This window comes from Neomonachus schauinslandi, chromosome 3, assembly GCF_002201575.2.
Source record: "Neomonachus schauinslandi chromosome 3, ASM220157v2, whole genome shotgun sequence".
NCBI classification, from domain to species: domain Eukaryota; kingdom Metazoa; phylum Chordata; class Mammalia; order Carnivora; family Phocidae; genus Neomonachus; species Neomonachus schauinslandi.
In genome coordinates this window covers 166560398-166581037 of record NC_058405.1, presented here as the reverse complement: position 1 = coordinate 166581037, position 20640 = coordinate 166560398, and the positions used below count along the sequence as shown (strand labels likewise).

Here is a 20640-nt window from a genome sequence, read left to right as displayed (position 1 = left end):
GACCTAGGATACTCTTTGAATATCAACTGCATGTCAACTTTCAATCCTTCAGAAAGTCCCATAGAGTCTCCTCCCAACCACTTCTCATCAGGTCCTTAGACACCAACATCTTGCGTTAGGCTTATTGTAATTACTTCCGACTAGTCTCATTGCTTCTTCTCTGGTTCCTCCTCTCCTCTCCTCAAACCCTTCCAATGGATTGTTAAATCATCCTTAAAATAAAATACGAGCTTCTCATAGTAGTCAACATGACCTGCATAATCTGGCTGTGCATACCAATCCAACCTCATTACCATGATTGCCCTGGCAATCATATATTTATATATATAAAACAAGTATTTATTTGCTGCCTCTTAGCTCCAAATGCATCTTTCTTCTTGCTCTGTGAAAATGGACCAGGGACCTTTAAATATTTTTCCATTGATTTCTGGCATGATGTTTAGCTTGGTCAGTAGATGAAATGGAAAAGGTATTGCAGGAAGAAAGAATTTTGCTTTCTTGCCCTGGTGTACTTGCTCAGCACATTCCTACAATGCGTGTACAGCTTCTCCAGTACCAGGCTCCTGTAGTGTTTGTGGGTTGTCTAGGGCTTAGCTCCTGCAGTGCACGTGGCTTCTGCTGAATGGGCATTTTTTCTAGAACCAGGCTTTCGCAGCACTCACAGCTTTCCCTTTGCTCAGCTCCCATAGTGCCTAGTACCCGGCAGCACCCGGCAGCCAACAGCCCCCCGGCACTTCCCTTTGGAAGTTTTGTAGCAGAGGGCCCCTACCAAGACACTTCCCCATGAATAGCTTTCCCTAGTACCCGAGAGGGTTGGATTTCTGACGAGTTCCAAAGGGCAGATTTCCTGCAAGTTCTCCTGGTGCAGCACCACGGTGATCTCTCTGCCATCCATTGAGGCATAACTTCACCCTCTCCAACAGGGTCATAATCTCAATCCTGGGGAGAAAGGGGTCTCCCCTTGGTGTTTTGTCCGACCCCTAAAGTTGGAGATTGCTCCATTATATCTGCTATTCTTATATTCTTTAGAGTTCTCTTTACTTCTTATTAGCCAGTCCCTTACTACTCCAACACTCTAATCTTGTTATACTTAATTCCCTATATTAAACTTGCCCTGTTCAAATTACTATTTGGTTTCTCTCTCCTGATTGGACCAGTCCTGACACATCTGGTTGTTGTGCTTCAGCCACATTGGCTTTCTTACTACTCTTGACTACATCAAGCTTATGCTAGCTTCAGAGCTTTTTTTCTATGTGGAAATGTCTACCCTTGAGGCCTAGGCTTTATCTAGGCTCTGTTCCAATGTCATCCCCTCAGAGAGGTCTTCCTCAAACACTGTGTAGAGTGGCCTCCCTCCACCACTACCCATCTCTTCACCCTGTTCTAATTTTCTCCATAGCATGTAGCATAACTTGAGATTATATCACTTACTTGATTAGTGCCCATCTCCATTTATTTGAATGAATTAAAAAATTTCAGAAGTGGGTTCAAGACAAAGATGGAGAAATCAAAGTCTTTTGTACGTATAAGCAATATGCATTTTGACAATGGAAAGAAAAAAGAGCTCATTAGAAGTAACAGCAAATAGGTAAATGCCGTGGGTTGGGGAGCAAAATGATGAGGAATAAAATCGACAATATAACTTAGTATGTTCAAATGTAAATAACACTTGACCCAACAAGCTGAAGATAAACATCTATTCCAAAAATTAGGGGAAAGAAATGTCAATTTAACCTCAACTGGTATCAGCGATAGGTAGGAAATATCTAACTTTCAACATAGATTGGATCACTGTTCTATATGACTTGAAAGAATGACCACTATCAGGGTAAACTAGGAAAGACCACGCAGGCACAGGTTAGCCTTAAACATCACCCTCCTATTACAACAGAATGATAATACAGGAAATTGGGGATACTTGGGGACCACCACAAACAATACTATAAAACATTTTTAAAAAATCTTAATAAACAGACAAACTAACTTTTGGTTTTTTTTGGAGAGGGAGTTGGGGGACAGGGAGAGGGAGAGGTAGACTCCCCACTGAGCATGGAGTCCAATGCAGGGCTCAATCCCACAACCCTGACATCATGACCTGAGTCAAATTCAGGAGTTAGATGCTTAACTGACTGAGCCACTCCGGTGCCCCAAGCTGTTATTAGAATAAATTCTTGATATTTTAAAGATTTCCATCACTCCCTCTCCCAGTAATATATAAGTTTAATGTAATTCTCTTTTGTGTTCTGAACCCAATTTCAACATGTATGTGTTGGGGGAGGTGGGGCTTCCACACCGTAAAAAATTTTCCTAGACACTAACTGGGTCCGTTCTCTGTCAACTGAATTCTGATACCTATCTACCCAGAGATAGCATCACATTAAGGGTTCAGTCCTGCAAGACTACTCTCCCTCCTACTTCAGACACCAGGTTGTCACCTGTGCTTCTAATCAACTGGCCATAGACTAGAGGTTCCCATGACTGCTCCCCACCCCACCCCACCCTTGAACTTCAGATTCTAGTTGCAAGTCCAGGTTGTTATCTGTACTTCGTAATGACAGGTCCTAAATCAGAAGTTCGCATGATCCCCTCCTTGAATTCAATTAATTTTCTAGAGTGGCTCACAGAACTCAGGAAACCTGTTTATTCACTAGATTATTGATTTATTATAAAAGGATACAACTCAGGCACAACCAGACAGAGGAAATGCTTAGGGCAAGGTATGGGGAAGGGGCATGGACTTCCTTGTCCTCTCCCAGCACCTCCCCGTGTTTACCAACCCAGAAGCTCTCTGAACTCTACCCTTTCTGGCATCTTTTGAAGGCTTTATTACATAGGCATAATTGACTAAATCATTAGCCATTGGCAATTGATTCAAACTCCAGCCCTTCCTGGAGATCTGGTGCAGGACTTAAAGTTTTAACCCTCTAGTCACATGGTTGGTTCTCCTGGCAATCAGCTTCTAGTCTTAAGTGCAGTCCACATGTCACCTCATTAACAACAAAAGTCACCTTTGTTGCTTTCATCATTCAGGAAATAGGAGCTTACTGACAGAAACGGAGTAAGGCCCAATATATATTTCTTATTATAAATCATAGCATCACAAATTCTGAACAAAATTCCAAAGGGATTTATCTTTTGTAAGTCAATGAGACTGTTCTGAAATTTAACTGGATGAATGAATAAAACTTTGAGTGTAATCACGAGAGATTTAAAAGGAAGTGTAAAACGGTGTAAATTGTCCAATGCTAATGTGTGTTTTACAACAATAATATTTGGCCAACTAGTCCTGATTTAGGAATAGACAAGAATTCAGTGGTATACAATATGGAGCTACAAAAGATTCAAATATTTATAAGAACCTAATATATCAAAGAAGTCATGCATTAAATTAGTACAAAGGATATATTAGTCAATAAATAATATTGGCATAATTCACGTACTCAGAAAAATATAATTTAGCCTATCTTAAATTATCATATTTTATTCACCAAATAAAATCAAGACAGATTAAGATTTAAATATAAAAATATAAAAACATAATAGTACTAGAAAAACATTTTGGCTATTTTTTTATAATCTTGGAGTAGAGAAGGACTTAATAAGAACGTAATGGCCCCAAATTTAAAACAATACAAATGCCCATCAACAGGTGAATGTATAAACAAGCTGTGTACATCCATGCAGTGGACCACTACTCAGCAATAACAAGGTCAGAACTATTGATATATTCAATAATTATGCTGAATAAAAGAAGCCAGACCAAAAAAAAAAAAAAGACTGTTTTCATTTATATGAAATTCTAGAAGCCTGCAAACAAATCTATAGTGACAGAAAGCAGATCAGTGGTTGCCTGCAGATGGAGAAAGAGTGGGTGGGAAGGGGAAAAATTACTAAGGATCACAGAAAACTTTTAAGGAGATATGTTCATTATCTTGATTGTGGTGATAACAATGTATAATAAGAGAGAGTAGCATTTGAAAGATCTTTTGCTGTTCAAAAGGAGGGTTGAGATTTTATTGAATTATGACTCTTAATAGTCAAATATCCATGCTAAATTTTCAAAGATAACCATATCCTTCCAATAGAAGGAAAATGGGATTTAGAGAAAACTCAGTCAATGAACAAGAAGAGAAGAGAGAAAAGAAACACGTAAAAAGCAGAGTAAATAAAAAGCACAAAATAAAATGGAAGATAGAAATCCAAAATGGCAGTTACAAAAATAAATACTGAACACGCTCATGAGATAAAAGACAAAAATTGTGACATTAGATTCAAAGAACAAAGTTTAGCCACATGTTAATTACAAAAGAAAATTATAAAATTGGGAAGGAGGGAATGGGTACAGAATGCAAATCTAACTAAAACAAAATTGGTGCAGCAATGATGAAAGTAGACTTTGACATAGAAATATTATTAGATATAAAGATGGTCACCACAAGGCTAAGTAAAAAAAATTAGCTGGGAAGCTACATTAACTCCCAACATGTATATACCTGATAACAAAATTTCCAAATGCTTAAAGTAAAGCCTGAGAGACTTGTAAGGGGAAATAGACAAATAAATAATATCAGTAGTATTTTTAACACACATTTTTCAACAAATAATAGATCAAACATATGGAGATTAGTAAGAATGTAAGAGATCTGAATATACACTTAACATTATTTTCTTGCACCTTGGAAATGCTTACAAATCAAGTCTCAAAAGAAACTGAGGTTTCACTATTTCACGTAAACCTCGTCCTCTAACCACAGTGGAATCCCAATAGAAATCAATAGTGGAAGGAAGGAAGGAAGAAGGAAGGAAGGAAGGAAGGAAGGAAAAAGCTCTAATGGGTTAGCAATTTAGAAACATACTCTGAAATAACTCATGAGTCAAATAAAAAGTTGTAATGAGAATTTTTAATATATTACATGGAATGACAATGAGTCCATGTAAAAAAACTTGTGAGATATAGCTCATTTGGAATTAGAGGGATATTTAGAACTTTAAATGCTTCTATCAAGATAAAGGATATAAAAAATAATGAGAGAAGCATCTACATTTAAAAAAAGGCTTAAAAAAAAAGTTTAAACAGGTTAAAAAAAGGAAGTAAGACCCTGAATAGTAGAAAAAAAAGGAACATCAGATAGGAGCATGTTTAACAAAATATAAGACAAAGCTAGATAGGATTAACAAAACCAAATATTATTTCTTTGACAAAACTAATAAAAAGTAATGAAGAAATACAGTAAAAGGTGGGATCACAATACTATCACTGAAAATGCAGACATACCTAGATATAGTAACGATTTTAGAAAAGGGGGAAACATTATGAACACTGTGATTAAAAATGTGAATACCTAGATAAACACATTTATCCAACCAAACTTTAGACCCACAACCTTTAAAAACTGAACTGTGGGAAATAAAATGTATTTTAGAAATTCACTAAGCCCAGAAGATTTACAGCTAAATTCCATTAATCATTAGGGAAATAGGTATCTCCCATTTCATACAAAGTGTTCCATAGACAGGAAAAAGAAAGGAAACATTCTTTTCATGAGGCCAGGATAACCCTGCTGCTAAAACAAGACAAGGACAGCATAGGAAATGAAAATCAGAAGCCAGTCTCATTTATGAGCGTTGATGTAAAAAGATACACAAAATATAAACAAACTATATTCAGCAATGTACAAACTGGATTTTTTCCTAGGAATTTAAGGATGATGTAGTAAAGTAATTCACCACCTAAAAAGATTACAAGAGAACATACCCATGTGATTTTCTCACTAGGTGCAGAAAAACCTTTTATAAAATTTATTATTAGTTTATTAAAGTCAATAATAAAAATTAGAAAAGTGCTATAATAATAGAAAAGAGTGATAATAATATTTGGGCACAGAGTCAGGCAGAGTGATGCAACAGAATGAAGAGCCCCAAATCATACCCTCACAGTTGTGCAAATCTGATATTCAATAGAGACTAAGTTACAAATCTGCAGGAAAATAAATATTTAAGAAATGGTGAAGGAAAAATCAGCTATTTAGGTGGGAAAAAACATACCCATCTCTCATACAGCCATATTTAAAAAAAAAAAAGCCAACCTGAGATGAACTGAAGACACTTAAAAGCAAAACAGAAGAAACAGAAATATTTATGACCAAGGGTATGAAAGGATTTCTGAAGAAGATAACATTCCAAACTATTTTTTAAAAGTATTGATAAGTTTGACTCCATTCACATTTAAAATTTCTATTAAAAAAAAATAAAGTGGGTGCCTGGGTGGCTCAGTCGGTTAAGTGTCTGCCTTCAGCTCAGGTCATGATCTCAGGGTCCTGGGATCGAGTCCTGTATTGGGCTCCTTGCTCAGGGGGGAGCCTGCTTCTTCCTCTCCTTCTCCCCCTCCTCTTGCTCATGTTCATTCTCTCTCTCTCTCTCTCTCAAATGAATAAATAAAATCTTAAAAAAAAAACAAAGTGGAGATTTATAAAGTATAAAAAATACCTGTAAGTCTTAGGGTACCAAGAATTATTATTTTTGCTAATAAAGAATGCTCATAAATCAGGAAGGAAAAGACAAACAGCTCAAATGTGCAAAGGGTATGGAAGGACATTTTGCCAAAAAGAAACCTAAAGAGAGACAAAATAGAGAGAGGTACTCTACTCCAGTAATAGCCAGGGAAATGTGGACTTAAGTCACAATCCATCAGAGTTGTGAGACTATAGAAGCCTGCAGATGGGAAGTATTGCTGAGGGTGTGACTAACCAGAAACACTGCTGGTAAACTCAGAGTATGACTGGGCGATGTCTGGTAAATTTTCAGTTGTCCTTATCCTATGATCCAGAAATCCCATTCCTGAGGGAAACTCTATCTTAGAGAAACTCCTGCCCATGTACACAGGGGACATGTACAAAGGTGTTTATGGCATCAGTTTTGTTAAAGAACTAAAGAACATCCTGAAAATTAGCCAAAGGAAAAGGGGCAAATAAATGTTGGCAAGTATTTGCCAAATATTATTTATGTGTTATATGATGTGACAGGCTAGGGTGCTTATCATGTTCTATTTTATCAGCGTGATTATTGTATTCACTTGTGAAAAGACATAAAACTGAACACTTAGGTGTTGTATACTTTTCTGTGTTTCTTTAAAGAACATTAGCTAAGACCTTGGATTTTATCAATATGGACTAAAAATCCGCTATTCATATATACATAAAGTAGATCTGTATAAAGTACATCTATATGTATATACTGTATATAATATATTCTATGTTTTATATATCATATACACATATACTTATATATAACCTCATACATTTAAATGTAACAAATACATAATACATGATTTTAATACTTATATATGTTAAATATGTATATACGTCTATATGTATGTATAGGTATATATGTTTTTTTGTCCAAATTAGTCTCATTATCCCCAAGGCGATGTGTTATGTCTGTTCTTTCAAAGGATTTTGTCCTCTAACTTTTTATTATGTAACCATTTTAATAAAAAGCCTGAGTCTCAGAATTTCATGAGTTGCCAAGTTTTCATAAGGAGCACGTGGGCTAGATTCAAAATTCAGGTTCCCATCCCAGGAAATCTTTTACTTTGATTTGCCTTCAGCCCCCACTTCCAGACCCCATTCCCTCTCCGTCCTTCTCTACCTCCCTGCCCTGGAAGTCTCATCCGCCCTGGAAGACTCTACCAACGGCTTCCCCTGCCTCTGGCTCCTGACTGGATTTGGCAAAAGGAAGCTCTCACAGGAGACTGACAGCAGAAGGACAATGGTGTCTTCCCCAAGACTCCTTGCTTTCAGAGGTTTGCCTAGGACTGGCCCTGTGACCTCGGACTGACCTAGGCCATCTGTGGTCACAGCTCTTGTTAGTCACTCTCTCCACAGAGTTCTCCACAACTGCTCCCTCCCTTCCCTCAGGACCCAGAGCTACTAGTCTTCCTGGAGTACAGGCACCGGAGTACCTGTGGCTTCCCTATATATCCAGTCCAAACCTAGCTTCCCTGGTGGTCTAGTGGTTTGGATTCGGCACTCTCTCTCAGTCCAAACCTTGTTACTAACCCCTGTTTTGATCGTGTCTCAGCCTGACCAGTATACGACTTGTTTCATCCTGAGATTTCAGGAGGAAACTGGCTGATTACATCCTCAAGCTCAGTTTGAGGGAAAGAAATAACCTCGATTCTCATAACCTTAAGAGGCTTTCACTTCTCTTCCTGCCATCTCTCACCTCCATTTCTCTTTCTTAAAAAAGCATGGACTACCCCACTTCTCTCAGCCTGTCTTTATACCTACAATAATAGGATTCCACCCCACCCCAATGCTATAGTCTTGGATTCCTAAAGAAAAGACAAAGTATGAGGTTGGTTTGGCAACCAGCTGGGTAATTTTAGGTCCTCAAGTATTTGTGACAGTCATTGGACTTGTAAGAGCCTGTGAAAGCTATTGTTTTCTTGACTAGGCTGCTGTGATTAAGGGAGATATTAGGAGTTCAACAGAATTATTTTTCCCCCTTTGGACTAGCTATCTTTACCCTTTACTTCCTGCCCCATACCTCAGTGTCCCCAAATGTTTCCAGTTTGTAAATTAGATTAGGGAGTTCCATAAATTATTTCAAATCCAAGAGCAGTGTTCCATATAATGAGATGCCAGTGGACAAGTTCTTTGAGAATCCCAAGTGGATAGGGAGAAGAGAATTTATTAAAAATGCACATTCCCAGGTCTTACCCCAGACTCACTAAACCAGAATTGCTGGGGATAGAGCCCAGGAATCTTTATTTTATACAATATCTCCAGGTAATTCTTAAACACTCTTAATACGATTGGAGAGCAACTGCCCTAGAGAAACACGTAATGTATGACTTTTGCACTTTTAGGCCAATATCCAAAACAATTCCTATATGGAAACACTAACTGAATGATATATTGCCAGTTTTGTCCCTAAGGCTGCCAGAGGACTAAATTTATGTCTTTCTCTACGTACAAAATGTATTTGATGAAAGCAATTATTAACTGCACAGTTTGAGTCCTGTGGTCATTAACTACTTCCTGACAAATCATGTCAGTTCAGCTGAAGATGGACTGCACAACAGCAAGACTCCACCAACATAAGGCTGCGATCAGAGACTAAAAAGGGGTCTTTATGTTAATAAAAATTTGTTAAGTAAATTCACATTAAATTGCTTAATATTTAAAGAGACCCCATTTGAAACAAGAATGAAGTTGAAGAGCATTCTGTAGCAAATATTTATAACCCAGAGTACCTTCATTTTAGGTGTTATTCAAAGACGAGTTTATTTGTCTTAAAGTGTGAGCTATATTGGGGTGAGTAGTCAATAAAAAGGAAGAATCATCAATAAATGTTTAATTTCATTTAAGAGAGACAAGTTGAAACATTATTAAATTAAAACTCATTTTAATTAACAATCTAATTAACATGTGAGTGAAAAATTTACATAACTGGAAAAAGATGGTATGGGGGCTATCATTGTGTGATCTGATAAAAATGCTCTTACTGGGGGCGCCTGGGTGGCTCAGTTGGTTAAGCGACTGCCTTCGGCTCAGGTCATGATCCTGGAGTCCCGGGATCGAGTCCCGCATCGGGCTCCCTGCTCAGCAGGGAGTCTGCTTCTCCCTCTGACCCTCCCCCTTCTCATGTGCTCTCTCTCATTCTCTCTCTCAAATAAATAAATTTAAAAAAATCTTTAAAAAAAAAAAAAATGCTCTTACTAACTCTAATATTCTATTATTCTGTAAGTCATTTTGTAGAAAAAAATGAAAATTTTATTAAAGTATGAATACAACTTTTGTTCTAAATGGTATACGTAAAAATAATGAAAGGAAGTATACATACAAAAAATGAATGATATTTAAATCTTCCTGATGAGCTCATTGATGATTTTTACTTTAAAAAATATTTTATACCTTTAAATATTTTTCTATAATTAGCATATGCTTCTTTTATATTCATAAAATAAATAACGCATTATGACAAATTTTTTGACTGTCAAAAAAGCTAAAAATTTCATTAACATATTTTCCATGCAACTATGGCTTCAGGAAACCAAGTTATTAATAATTAGGGCTGAGGGATGCTAGTAGAGAGCATCTAAGGCAGAAAAACACTCTGGAAATAATAATCTGTGGAGGCAGAGAACTGTGGAAATCAGTTTTGACCCTACACAGTATTTAACAAAGCAGAAATTAAGTCTGTGCATATGGTAATTGAAGATGAAATCTCACATTAATTTTAAAAACTAGCTACCTGCTCACTGATTGCAGAGTTCAGGGAAGAGTGATGTTCTGTTCAGTCAAGGTCAGGGCAAAAGAGATGATGAATTGTATTTGTTTGATACAAGCAGACAGCTTTTGTTTCTAAGATATTTGCATTGCTTTGTTATTAAAGTTCTCTTCATTTCTGATTAATACATGAACTCTTCCAACAAAGACACATTAACATTAGCATTTTCTGAAAGGTCTACCTTGTGCATCATTTCCATGGTAACCAGCCACTGCAGCTAGGCAGAGAGAAGACCTAATTCATTCTTCTAAAGTGCCACGGATTCATGTCGAATTCACATATGTAGGTGTGGGTGTGCTGAGGGTGACTGTGTGTATGTATGTGTCAAGAAATGCATATGTATATAGATGTTTAAATGTGGTAATCTCAGAGAATGGAAAAAACAACTTCCATCCACAAACAGGAAACCTTGAACCTTGCAGTTTGTCAAAGAAATATCATACGCAATTTATATTTGCAAATTTCCAATGCATATTCTGGCCGAGAAAAATTATGTAAGAAATGTAAGCTTCTGGGTATTTTATGACCTCAACATTTCACCCTGATATTGCTTTTAATAATTTTTAAAAGTCAGACCAAATATAGTATTTGAGGTAGAAATTACTTACATTTAAACTTTTTGGATAGTGTAGAACAGAATTAGTGAAGGAGGAATATGAGAATATTCAATAATTGATTGAAGAAAATGTACAGATACAGTCATAATTATATCTAAAATGATGGTGACATCATCATCATTACTGTTTGTTGTGGCCAGCCTCCAAAATAGGCTCCAATGATCCCTGTTTCTTGGTATTCACACCCTTATGTGGTTCCTTCTCTATACCAGCATTGGTATGATTCATAGCATATATCAGAAGTGATGGCATGTCAACTTTAGAGATTAGGTTTAAAGACACCGAAGCATTGATCTTGGTTGCTCCCTCTCTTTATGGGATACTTTGTTTTGGGGGAAGCCAGCTGTCATGTCATGAGCAGCCCTTTGGAGAGGCTCAGATGGTGAAGCCTGTAGCTTCTAGTCAACAGTCATCTGAGTGATCTTGAAAGCAGTCTCACACCCAGTCAAACTTCCAGATGATGGCAGCCCTGGCCAACATCTTGACAGATCCCTGAGCTGCAACCACTTAGCTAAACTCTTTCTGGATTCATGACACTCAGGAACTATGTCAGATGATAAATGTCTTTTGCTTTAAGCTATTAAGAAATTTGGGTAATTTGTTATATCGCAATTGATAGCTAATGCAGATTTTCATACCAAGATAACATCCTAAATTTGGGGAATGGTTTTGGAACCAGGCAGTAGGCAGAGGCTATAAAGACTTTGAAGAGTGTTAAAAAAATGAAAGCATAGGGGAACCTGGGTGGTGCAGTCACTTCAATGTCCAACTCTTGGTTTCCAACTCAGGGTCCTGAGATCAAGCCCTGCGTTGGGCTCTGTGCCCTGCGTGGAGTATGCTTCAGTTTCTCTCTCCATCTACCTCTGCCCCTCTTCCCATCCCCCCCCCATGCATGCCATCTCTCTAAAATAAAAATAATCCTTAAAAAAATGAAAGCATAAGTTGCCTTGCACAAATTACTAATAGAAATCCTGAACTTTAAGGAGGCTGCTGGTAAGGGCTTAAAGGGAAGTAAGGAAGATGACATTGAAAAGAGGAGTAAGGAAGATCCTTGTTAGGTAGTGGCAAAACCTGCCTGCTGTGATATGGAGAGTTAAAGAAACATGCCTAACAAAGTCAGTGATCTAAGATTTCCAAATAAAGTGTTGAAGGTGTCTTCTGATTTTTTCCTGCTGCTTACAGGAGATTGAAAGATAAAATATTTGCCCTAACTGAAGAACTATTAAAAACTAATGAGCTCAGGTTTGATGATTTTGAAAGCTCTCAGCCTCTCCAGATGGGAAATAATGCTAAAATTAAGAAATGGCTTCTGAGCAAACATCAAATCTAGGGCATTTCTGGAAAAACATGGTCTAAAGATAAAGTCAAGGGTGAAACTGTAAAATCTTTTTAGGACATCAGAATGATCTAAGGTCTTGCTTCAGAATATTATTCCATCAGACAAAAGGTCTTCTAAAGGTTTTGAAAGTGTGATTCACATATAAAAAGGGGGGTGGTTGGGTGGAGACTTTTAAGAAACTTAAGGATGTTGTTCTTCAATCTTTCTCCAAGTTACAGAAAGGATTATCTCAAAGAGACTTGTCTATTCTAGTTGGCCCCAGTAAGATTCACAGTGGACTCCCAAAGTTTTCAAAGAAATGTAACAAAAACCCTGCCAAAGCAGTATAAAGTTAAAAGAGGCTGTTGTATCTCCCAAATTTTACTGGCAGTAAGCAAGCTGAGAAAACTACTCAGCTATAAACACATCTATCTTTCTTAAAAAAGGAAAGTTGATTTAGAGCATGGGATCATTAGCCCAGAGGGTTGAGCTAAGAGCCATAGGCAAGAATAGGACTGAGATCTAATCAAGAAGTTTCCAACCTTCATCCAGCTTGATTTCAGAACTACTATGGATCAGTGCCTCCTACATTCTCCTTTTAAATAGACATGTCCACAGCAGTTATCATGTGCCTATCCCACCATTGTATGTGGGTGTTTTGGGTGCAGATAACTTGTCTCTTTAGTTTATAGGTGCACAGATTGAGAGGAACTATAATAAAGGAATTGTACTTAAATCATACACATGGGGTACCTCATTTGTACCTAGATTTGATTTTAATAATGAGATCTAGACTTTGATTTGATCCTGTAATTGGATGTGATTTCGGGCAACCTTGGTGAGAGTAAGTGTATTTTGCATGTGAAAGAGAAGGGAATCCTTGGGAGCCAGAGAGCAAACAATGGTAGCCAGAGTCTAAGATCTCTCCAATGATCCTCACCTTGTTGTACTCATGCCTTTGTATAGTTTCTTCCTAAAACATATTATGTTGGTCTGTGTGACCAACAGAATATGGAAGAAGTAGTGGTACATTACTTCTGAAATTATTAAAAAAGAACCCCCCCGCAACACACACACCACATTCATTTCATGTCAAGTCATCTGCCATACTGTGAGTAGCCCTATGGAGAGGTCTCAGAATCTGAGGCATCCAGGCACAAGCCACCTGAGTGATCTTGGAAGCAGATCCTCCAGTTCAATCATGTCTTCAGATGACTGCAGTCCCAGCAAACATCTTAACTGTAACCTCAAGGAGACCCTGAGCCAAGAACAACTGCAGCCGAGCTGGTTCTGGATATATAACCTGCAGAAACTGTGAGATAACACCTTTGTTGTTTTAAGTCACTCAATTTCAGAGTAATTTGGAGCAGCAATGGATAACTGATAAACGGGTATAACTCCAACTAAATTTCTTGGTAAGTCTATTAAAGATGCATAAGCATATAAAAATCACATCTCTGATCTTATATTGAGTAATTTCTCATTTAAGTAGAAAGAAGGACAAATTAGAGGAGGGCCATGGAAGAGAAGCCAAAGAAAACGTCTGGAAAGGTTTAGACCTACCTCTTCATGAGGGAGTAGAGAAGACTGTGGACCATGTGATTGGCTAGACTGGGCTCAAATATAGCTCTTCCACTTCCCGTGTGTGTCCCTGGGGGAACCATTTAATTTCTTTTTGCTTCAGTTCCTCATCTTTAAAAGAGTAATAAGGTCTTTGCATGGCTGTTGTAAAAATTAAACTCATTCACTTATTCAGTACCCTTCAGTGAAGGTCATGTGCCAGAAACTAGAGAGAGCAGGAAGTAACAGAGACTTGGTCCCTTCTCTTGTGTGTGGATTTTATAGTCTAATGGAGGAGATAACTATTGGACAAATAGTCATACAACTATTTATATAATGTTTGCTACTCATGCTATAAGAGAAAACATGGAGTTCTGTGAAAGTGTTAAACATCTGCCAGAGCCTACCCAGGGAAAAAAGGAATGATATTTAAATTGAGTCATAAAGGAACAGGAATTGGTTAAATGGAGATAGATGGAAGAATGATGCAGACAGATGGAATAACATACTCCAAATCTCAGAGCTAAGGGGAAGTTTGAAAGTCTAAAAAAGGGTTGAAGTTTAGTCATTGAGGTGTGGGTAGCAGCATAATGTTAGACTAGAGAACTGGACAGCAGCCAAATGATGTGGAGCCTTACGGGGTTCATCAAGGATTTTGAATTTTATCTTGATAGCACTGGACAGCATTAAAAGAGTTCAAGAGTAGGAATTTTGTGGTTTGCCTTTTATTTTTACTCTGTATGTTCTGTATTGGATGGTGGCAAGATTTCATAAGAAGAGATTAATAAGTAGGCTACTGCAGTACTCCAGGCACAGGGAGATGAGTGGCTTGAATGATGGTAAAGAGATACGTGAAAGTAAGTCAAGTATTTTTATATATGCTTTTTACCAGCCTTCCTTATCTCCTAAATTTAATCACCATTCATGCAGTTGCTCAAGCCAAAAATCTCAGAGTTATGCTTGATTCCTTTCTTTTTCTCACTCCCCAAATCCAGTCATGTCAGCTCTATTCTGTAAATGAACCCCAATTCCAGCCTCATCTTAGCCTTTCCACCTGTACTACTTCCACTCTGACCAAGCCATATGTTCTCTCACCTGGGCCATTGTGACAGTCTCTTAATTAGTCTCTGTGTCCACTTTTGCCTTCCCAGTCTATTTTCCATAACCCATCTGGAATGACCTTTAAAACATGCAATTTGGTTAATGCACTCTATTGTTCCAACAACTCCAGTGGTTTTTTCATCACACCTGGGAGAGAATCCAAACTTATTAACATGGCCTCCTGGCTCCTGTGTGATTGGACCCCTCACAACCTCTCTGACCTGTTTCCCTATATCGTACCCCCTTGTTCAGCACCACTCCCTAGTCACACTAACCTTCTTGCTGTTCCTGAAACATGCTGGGTTTATTCCCATTTCAGAGCCTTTAGACTTGTTCCCTCTGCTTACATTGTTCTTCCCAGATCTTCCTGAGGCTGTCTCCTGCATATCATTCAGGTCTCAAGGAGAAAGAACCTCCCTCCCATCCTTTTCCTTTGCATTAGCTTCATAGTCTTAGAGTAGTCTACAAATAATTTTACTTAATTACTTTTAAGTACCTTTTTAGAAAATGAGCTCTTTAAGGACAAAAACTTTGACACTGCTACAACCTTTGTCTAACATTCACTTAAGAGACATGAATCAGAAGAACAAATATTGTTAAACTATCCATGCTACCCAAACCAATCTACAAATTTAATGCAATCTCTATCAAAATAACAACACCATTTTTCACAGAACTAGAATTATCCTAAAATTTGTATGGAACCACAAAAGACCCTACAAAGAACAAAGCTGGAGGTATCAAAATCCCATATTTCAAGATACTCTTCAAAGCTACAGTAATCAAATAGTATGGTACTTGCACAAAAACAGACAAATAGATCAATGGAACAAAATATCTCAGAAAGAAACCCATGCTTACGTGGTCAGTTAACCTATGACAAAAGAGGCAAAAATATACAATGGGGAAAAGACAGTCTCTTTAACAAATGATGCTGGGCAAACAGGACAGTTACATGCAAAAGAATGGAACTGGACCATTTTCTTACACTATACCAAAAAAATAAACTCAAAATGGCTTAAGAACCTAAATGTGAGACCTTAAACAATGAAACTCCTAGGACAAAACACAGGCAGTAATTTCTTTAACACTGGTGATCACATTTTTCTGGATATGTCTCCTAAAGCAAGGGAAACAAAAGTAAAATTAAATGTTTGGGACTACACTAAAATAAAAGGCTTTTGTACAGAGAAGGAAACCACCAACAACTAAAAGTCAACCTGCAGAATGGGAGAAGGTATTTGCAAATGATATATTCAATAAGGGGTTAATATCTAAAACATATAAAGAACTTATAGCACCCAACACCAAAAAATCCCTAATCCAATTAAAAATGGGCAGAGGATCTGCATACACATTTTTCCAAAGGTGACATACAGATGGCCAACAAACACATGAAAAGATACTCAACATCACTCACCATCAGGGGAGTGCAAATTAAAACCACAATGAGATATCACTTTATAGTTGTCTGAATGGCTAAAATGAAAAAGATAAGAAATAACAAGTGTTGGCAAGGATATGGGGGAGAAAAGAACCCTCACGGTCTGTTGGTGGGAATGCCAATTGGTACAGCCACTGTGGAAAACAGTATGAAGGCTCCTCAAAAAATTAAAAATAGAATTGCCATAATCCATAATCCATAATTCCATGTTGGGTATTTACCCAAAGAAAATGAAAACACTAATTAGAAAAGATATATGCACCCTTATGTTTATTGCAGAATTATTTACAATGGCAAAGATATAGAAGTGACCCAAGCATCCATCCATAGATGGATGAATGGATAAAGAAGACATGGCATACCCCCGCCCCACACACACAGGAATATTACTCAGCCATGAAGAATAATGAAATCTTGGCATATGAATAATGAAATAAGTCCATCAGAGAAAGACAAATACCATAGAGTATTCCACTCATATTTGGAGTTTAAGAAACAAAACAAATGAACAAAGAAAAAAGACAAAAAGCCAGACTCTTAAATAGAGATAACTGGTAGTTGCTGGAGGGGAGGTAGGAGGGGGGATGGATGAAACAGGTGAAGGAGATTAAGAATATATTTAACTTGAACACTGAGAAATGTATAGAATTGTTGAATCATTATACACCTAAAACTAATAGAACACTGTATGTTAATTATACTTCAATAAAATTTTTTTAAAAGATTTTTATTTACTTGAGAGAGAGTGAGCAAGAGAAAGAGACAGCATGAGCAGGGGGAGGGTCAGAGGAAGAGGGAGAGGAAGCAGCAGACTTCCTGCTGAGCAGGGAGCCCAACATGGGGCTTGATCCCAGGACCCCAAGATCATGACCTAAGCTGAAGGCAGACTCTTAACTGACTGAGCCACCCAGGTGCCCCAATAAAAAAATTTTTGAAGACAAAAATAAATGCATAAACATTTAGATAACATTATAAATGTAAGGACACTAGTTTTGTTTTGGCATATAAAAGATATCCAATGAAAGGTAGTTCTTATTGTTTAGTCTGTATCCAAAGTAAATACCTTTTCCCCAAATCTGATTTAATTATGCCCTTGATAACTTTGTTAGTGAGTTACTATTGTCATCAAGTAAAATGGAAGTCTTGGAGTGTGTGTGGAGGGGGGCGTCCTTCACAATAGCTACTTTTGAATAAATGGAAAGTTAATCTGGGAAGAGTCTGTACAACTTCAAAAGGACAATGGTAAACAGACTTAAGGGAGCCATCCCTCATTCCCATCTGATGGTAGTCACATACCCTATAATCCTCTCCTGAGTGCAGGCAGGACCTGTGCCTTTCTTACAACCAACAAATATCATAAAGGTGATTAGATATCATTCCTGTGATCATGTTGTATTATAAAGTCTCTGTATTAGTAGACTGGAATTAGAATTTCTCTGCTGTGTTGTAAGGTAACTATGGAGAGGGCCGCATGGCAGTGAACTGTGGGCAGCACCTAGAAATTGTGAGCAGCTCCCAGACAAGAGTCAACAGGAAAACATGAACCTCAGTCTTCTGCCAACAACCTCAGGGCACCTGTATGTGGAGCTTTCCTCAGTCAAACCCCTGATGAGACTGCAGCCCATCCTGACATCTGGATTTTAGCCTGGTCTGACCCTAAAGCAAAGAAGCCAGCTAAATTGTGTTTATATTTCTGACATACAGAAAGAGTGAGATAATAAATGTGTGTTGTTTTAAGCCAGTAAATTGTTGTAATTTGTTACACAGCAGTAGAAAACTAATATAAAAATCATAGACAGAAAATACAGAAGAGCAAAATTTGGTCAAATATAAGGACACACAACTGATAAATTGTTGAACACTACATCTAAAACTAATGATGTACTATGTGTTGGCTAATTGAGTTTAAATTAAAAAAACAAATATAAGAAGGACATGACACTAAAAAGAGCTGTCTAAAAATGAAATGAACTTCATCCAAGAATACTAAATTCCTCATTGCTGAAAGGGTTTAAGTGATGAAAATGTTGTTAGTGCATCAGATTGAGTTGGTGATCTTCACAGGGCTCCTTCCACATTAAAAATGACAAGATTTGAAGTACTCATTACCACCAGTGACCTAGAATGGTAAATCCTATGGATAAATACAAACAAACTCTGCTTACACAACTAACGTTGCTGTCAATATTCATATTCTCAACCAGCAAAAGATCATGTAACTGGGCCACTTCCTTTTAAAGTCCCAAATAAAGATACAAAGGTGAACTCTTTGCATATTATTTTTTTTAAAGCACAACATAGTAGTATTTGGATTAAAAAGCAATTATATTCATAAAACTTCATGCTTTCAACAATTCTAAGAATTTGTTAAAAAATGCTATACCCATGTAGCCTGGTTCTGGTGCCAGGAGGAAGTCGATGATTTAAAAATTACCAAATGAAAAGGTAAGATAATACTGAGAGGAAATATCTGTGGATATATCTGTGGATAAAGGACTTGTATCCAGAATATATATATATATAAAATTCCTACAACTCAATCATAAGGACACAAACAATCCAGTTAACACTTGGGCAAAAGGTTTGAACAGAGATTTCACCACAGAAGATATTCAAATAGCTAATAAGCACCTGAAAATGTACTTAACATCATTAGTCACTAGGGAAAATATGAACTAAAACTACAATCAGCTCTTATTTTACACCCATGAAGACGGCTATAGTAAAAATGACAGGAACAATTGCTGCCAAGTAGAGAGAGAAACAATGAGCTCTTTTGCATTTCTGATGGGAATGTGAAATGGTGAGCCATTATGGAAAATAGTTTGGCAGTTTCTTAAAAAATTAAACATAAATTTACCATACAACCCAGCAATTTTACTCCTATGTATCTACTTAGGATGCCAGAACTGAAAACATATGCCTGCCCAAAAACCTGTATGTGAATGCTCATAGCAGCATTATTCATGATAGACGAAAAGTCAAAACAACCCAAATATTCATCCAGTGATAAATGGAGAACTCCAATGTGATATACCCACACAACAGAATACTCTTTAGCAATAAAAAGGAAGGAACTACTTGTACATGCTGTAATGTGGATGGACCTCCACAGCTTTATGCTAAGTGAGAGAAGCCAGATGGAAAAGACCATATATGGCATGCGTCCATTTCTTTGAAAATTTCATAAATTCAACTATATAGGCAGAAAATATATTAAGTGATCATCTGGAGCAGGGTGTAGGAATGGGAGACTGAAATGGGCACAAGGGACATTTTGGCATGACCAAAATGTTCTGAAACTGGACTGTGATGATGGTTGCATGATTCTATAAATTTGCTAAAAGTCATTAAATTGTCCACTTCAAATAGGTGAATTTTATGGTATGTAAATTATACCTCAATAAAACCATTTTTAAGAAATGCCTCCTTTTAAAATACTATGCATTAGAGATAGTAACCTCATTTGAAAATAGGGATACACAAATTGTCTCAGGCACTCCTGCCCGCTAAGTGTAGGATCTAGTTGGGTTCAAAAGCAAACCTCATGAATTCAGGCTTCCATCATTTCAGTGGGGGACAGGAAGAAGACGATTGATGTCTGTCCCAAGAGAAGGCGTTTGGAAGCAAATTTACCACATACACAAGCTAACAAGGGCAGTGTTGTAATGTTTACAAAGAACAACCTTTTCAATTCCCTGTGGGTATTTTAAAAGCACCCATTTTAACATGAGGATCTACTGATATAAAGTATTCTTACACAATAGATTAGCAGATCTTTTCACATCCCTGCAGTATATTTGATAGCATAATTTGAATTTCTGTATTTAAATATTTAAAATATCATCTAATGCAGACATCTTATTATCAGATAGGTCTTTCCACTTCCACCCAAGTTTGTTTAAATGAGAGCCATTCATAGCACATTTCTGGAATTATTAACCTAACTATACCATGACCAAGAATATGTATACACATATCATGCACTGACACATTCTAAGGAACAGAGGCTATACAAGTAGCTAAAAATGCATATTTAACTTTTGAGTGACCAAGGAAAAATGTTTTTTCCCTAACATTGCAATTATGTACCTGGAATGCGATGGGCCTCTTTCCTGGGAAGTCTGGGAGGACAGACTTCCATCGAAGGAGTTTCCTCGGTGGCAGCCTGAAATCGTGGCCTTGGGTGACATGGGATCTGACTGGAAAGTTTCACAGACCACCTGGAGTCCCTTTTGGAGGTAGAGATAACAGATTAGTCTTCCTTCCTTCCTTCCTTCCTTCCTTCCTTCCTTCCTTCCTTCCTT

General features: G+C 37.3%; 1 protein-coding gene across 3 annotated transcripts in view; it reads right to left on the bottom strand.

Annotated features, from left to right (window-relative positions):
* UNC80 (unc-80 homolog, NALCN channel complex subunit) overlaps positions 1 to 20640 on the bottom strand; it is a 225526-nt gene that overhangs the window by 179426 nt on the left and 25460 nt on the right. For all 3 annotated transcript variants that reach the window (XM_021703047.1, XM_044913394.1, XM_021703048.1), the window contains exon 7: positions 20426 to 20565. In XM_021703047.1, coding sequence (XP_021558722.1) covers positions 20426 to 20565 — 140 coding nt within the window. The remainder of the gene's footprint in view (positions 1 to 20425; positions 20566 to 20640) is intronic.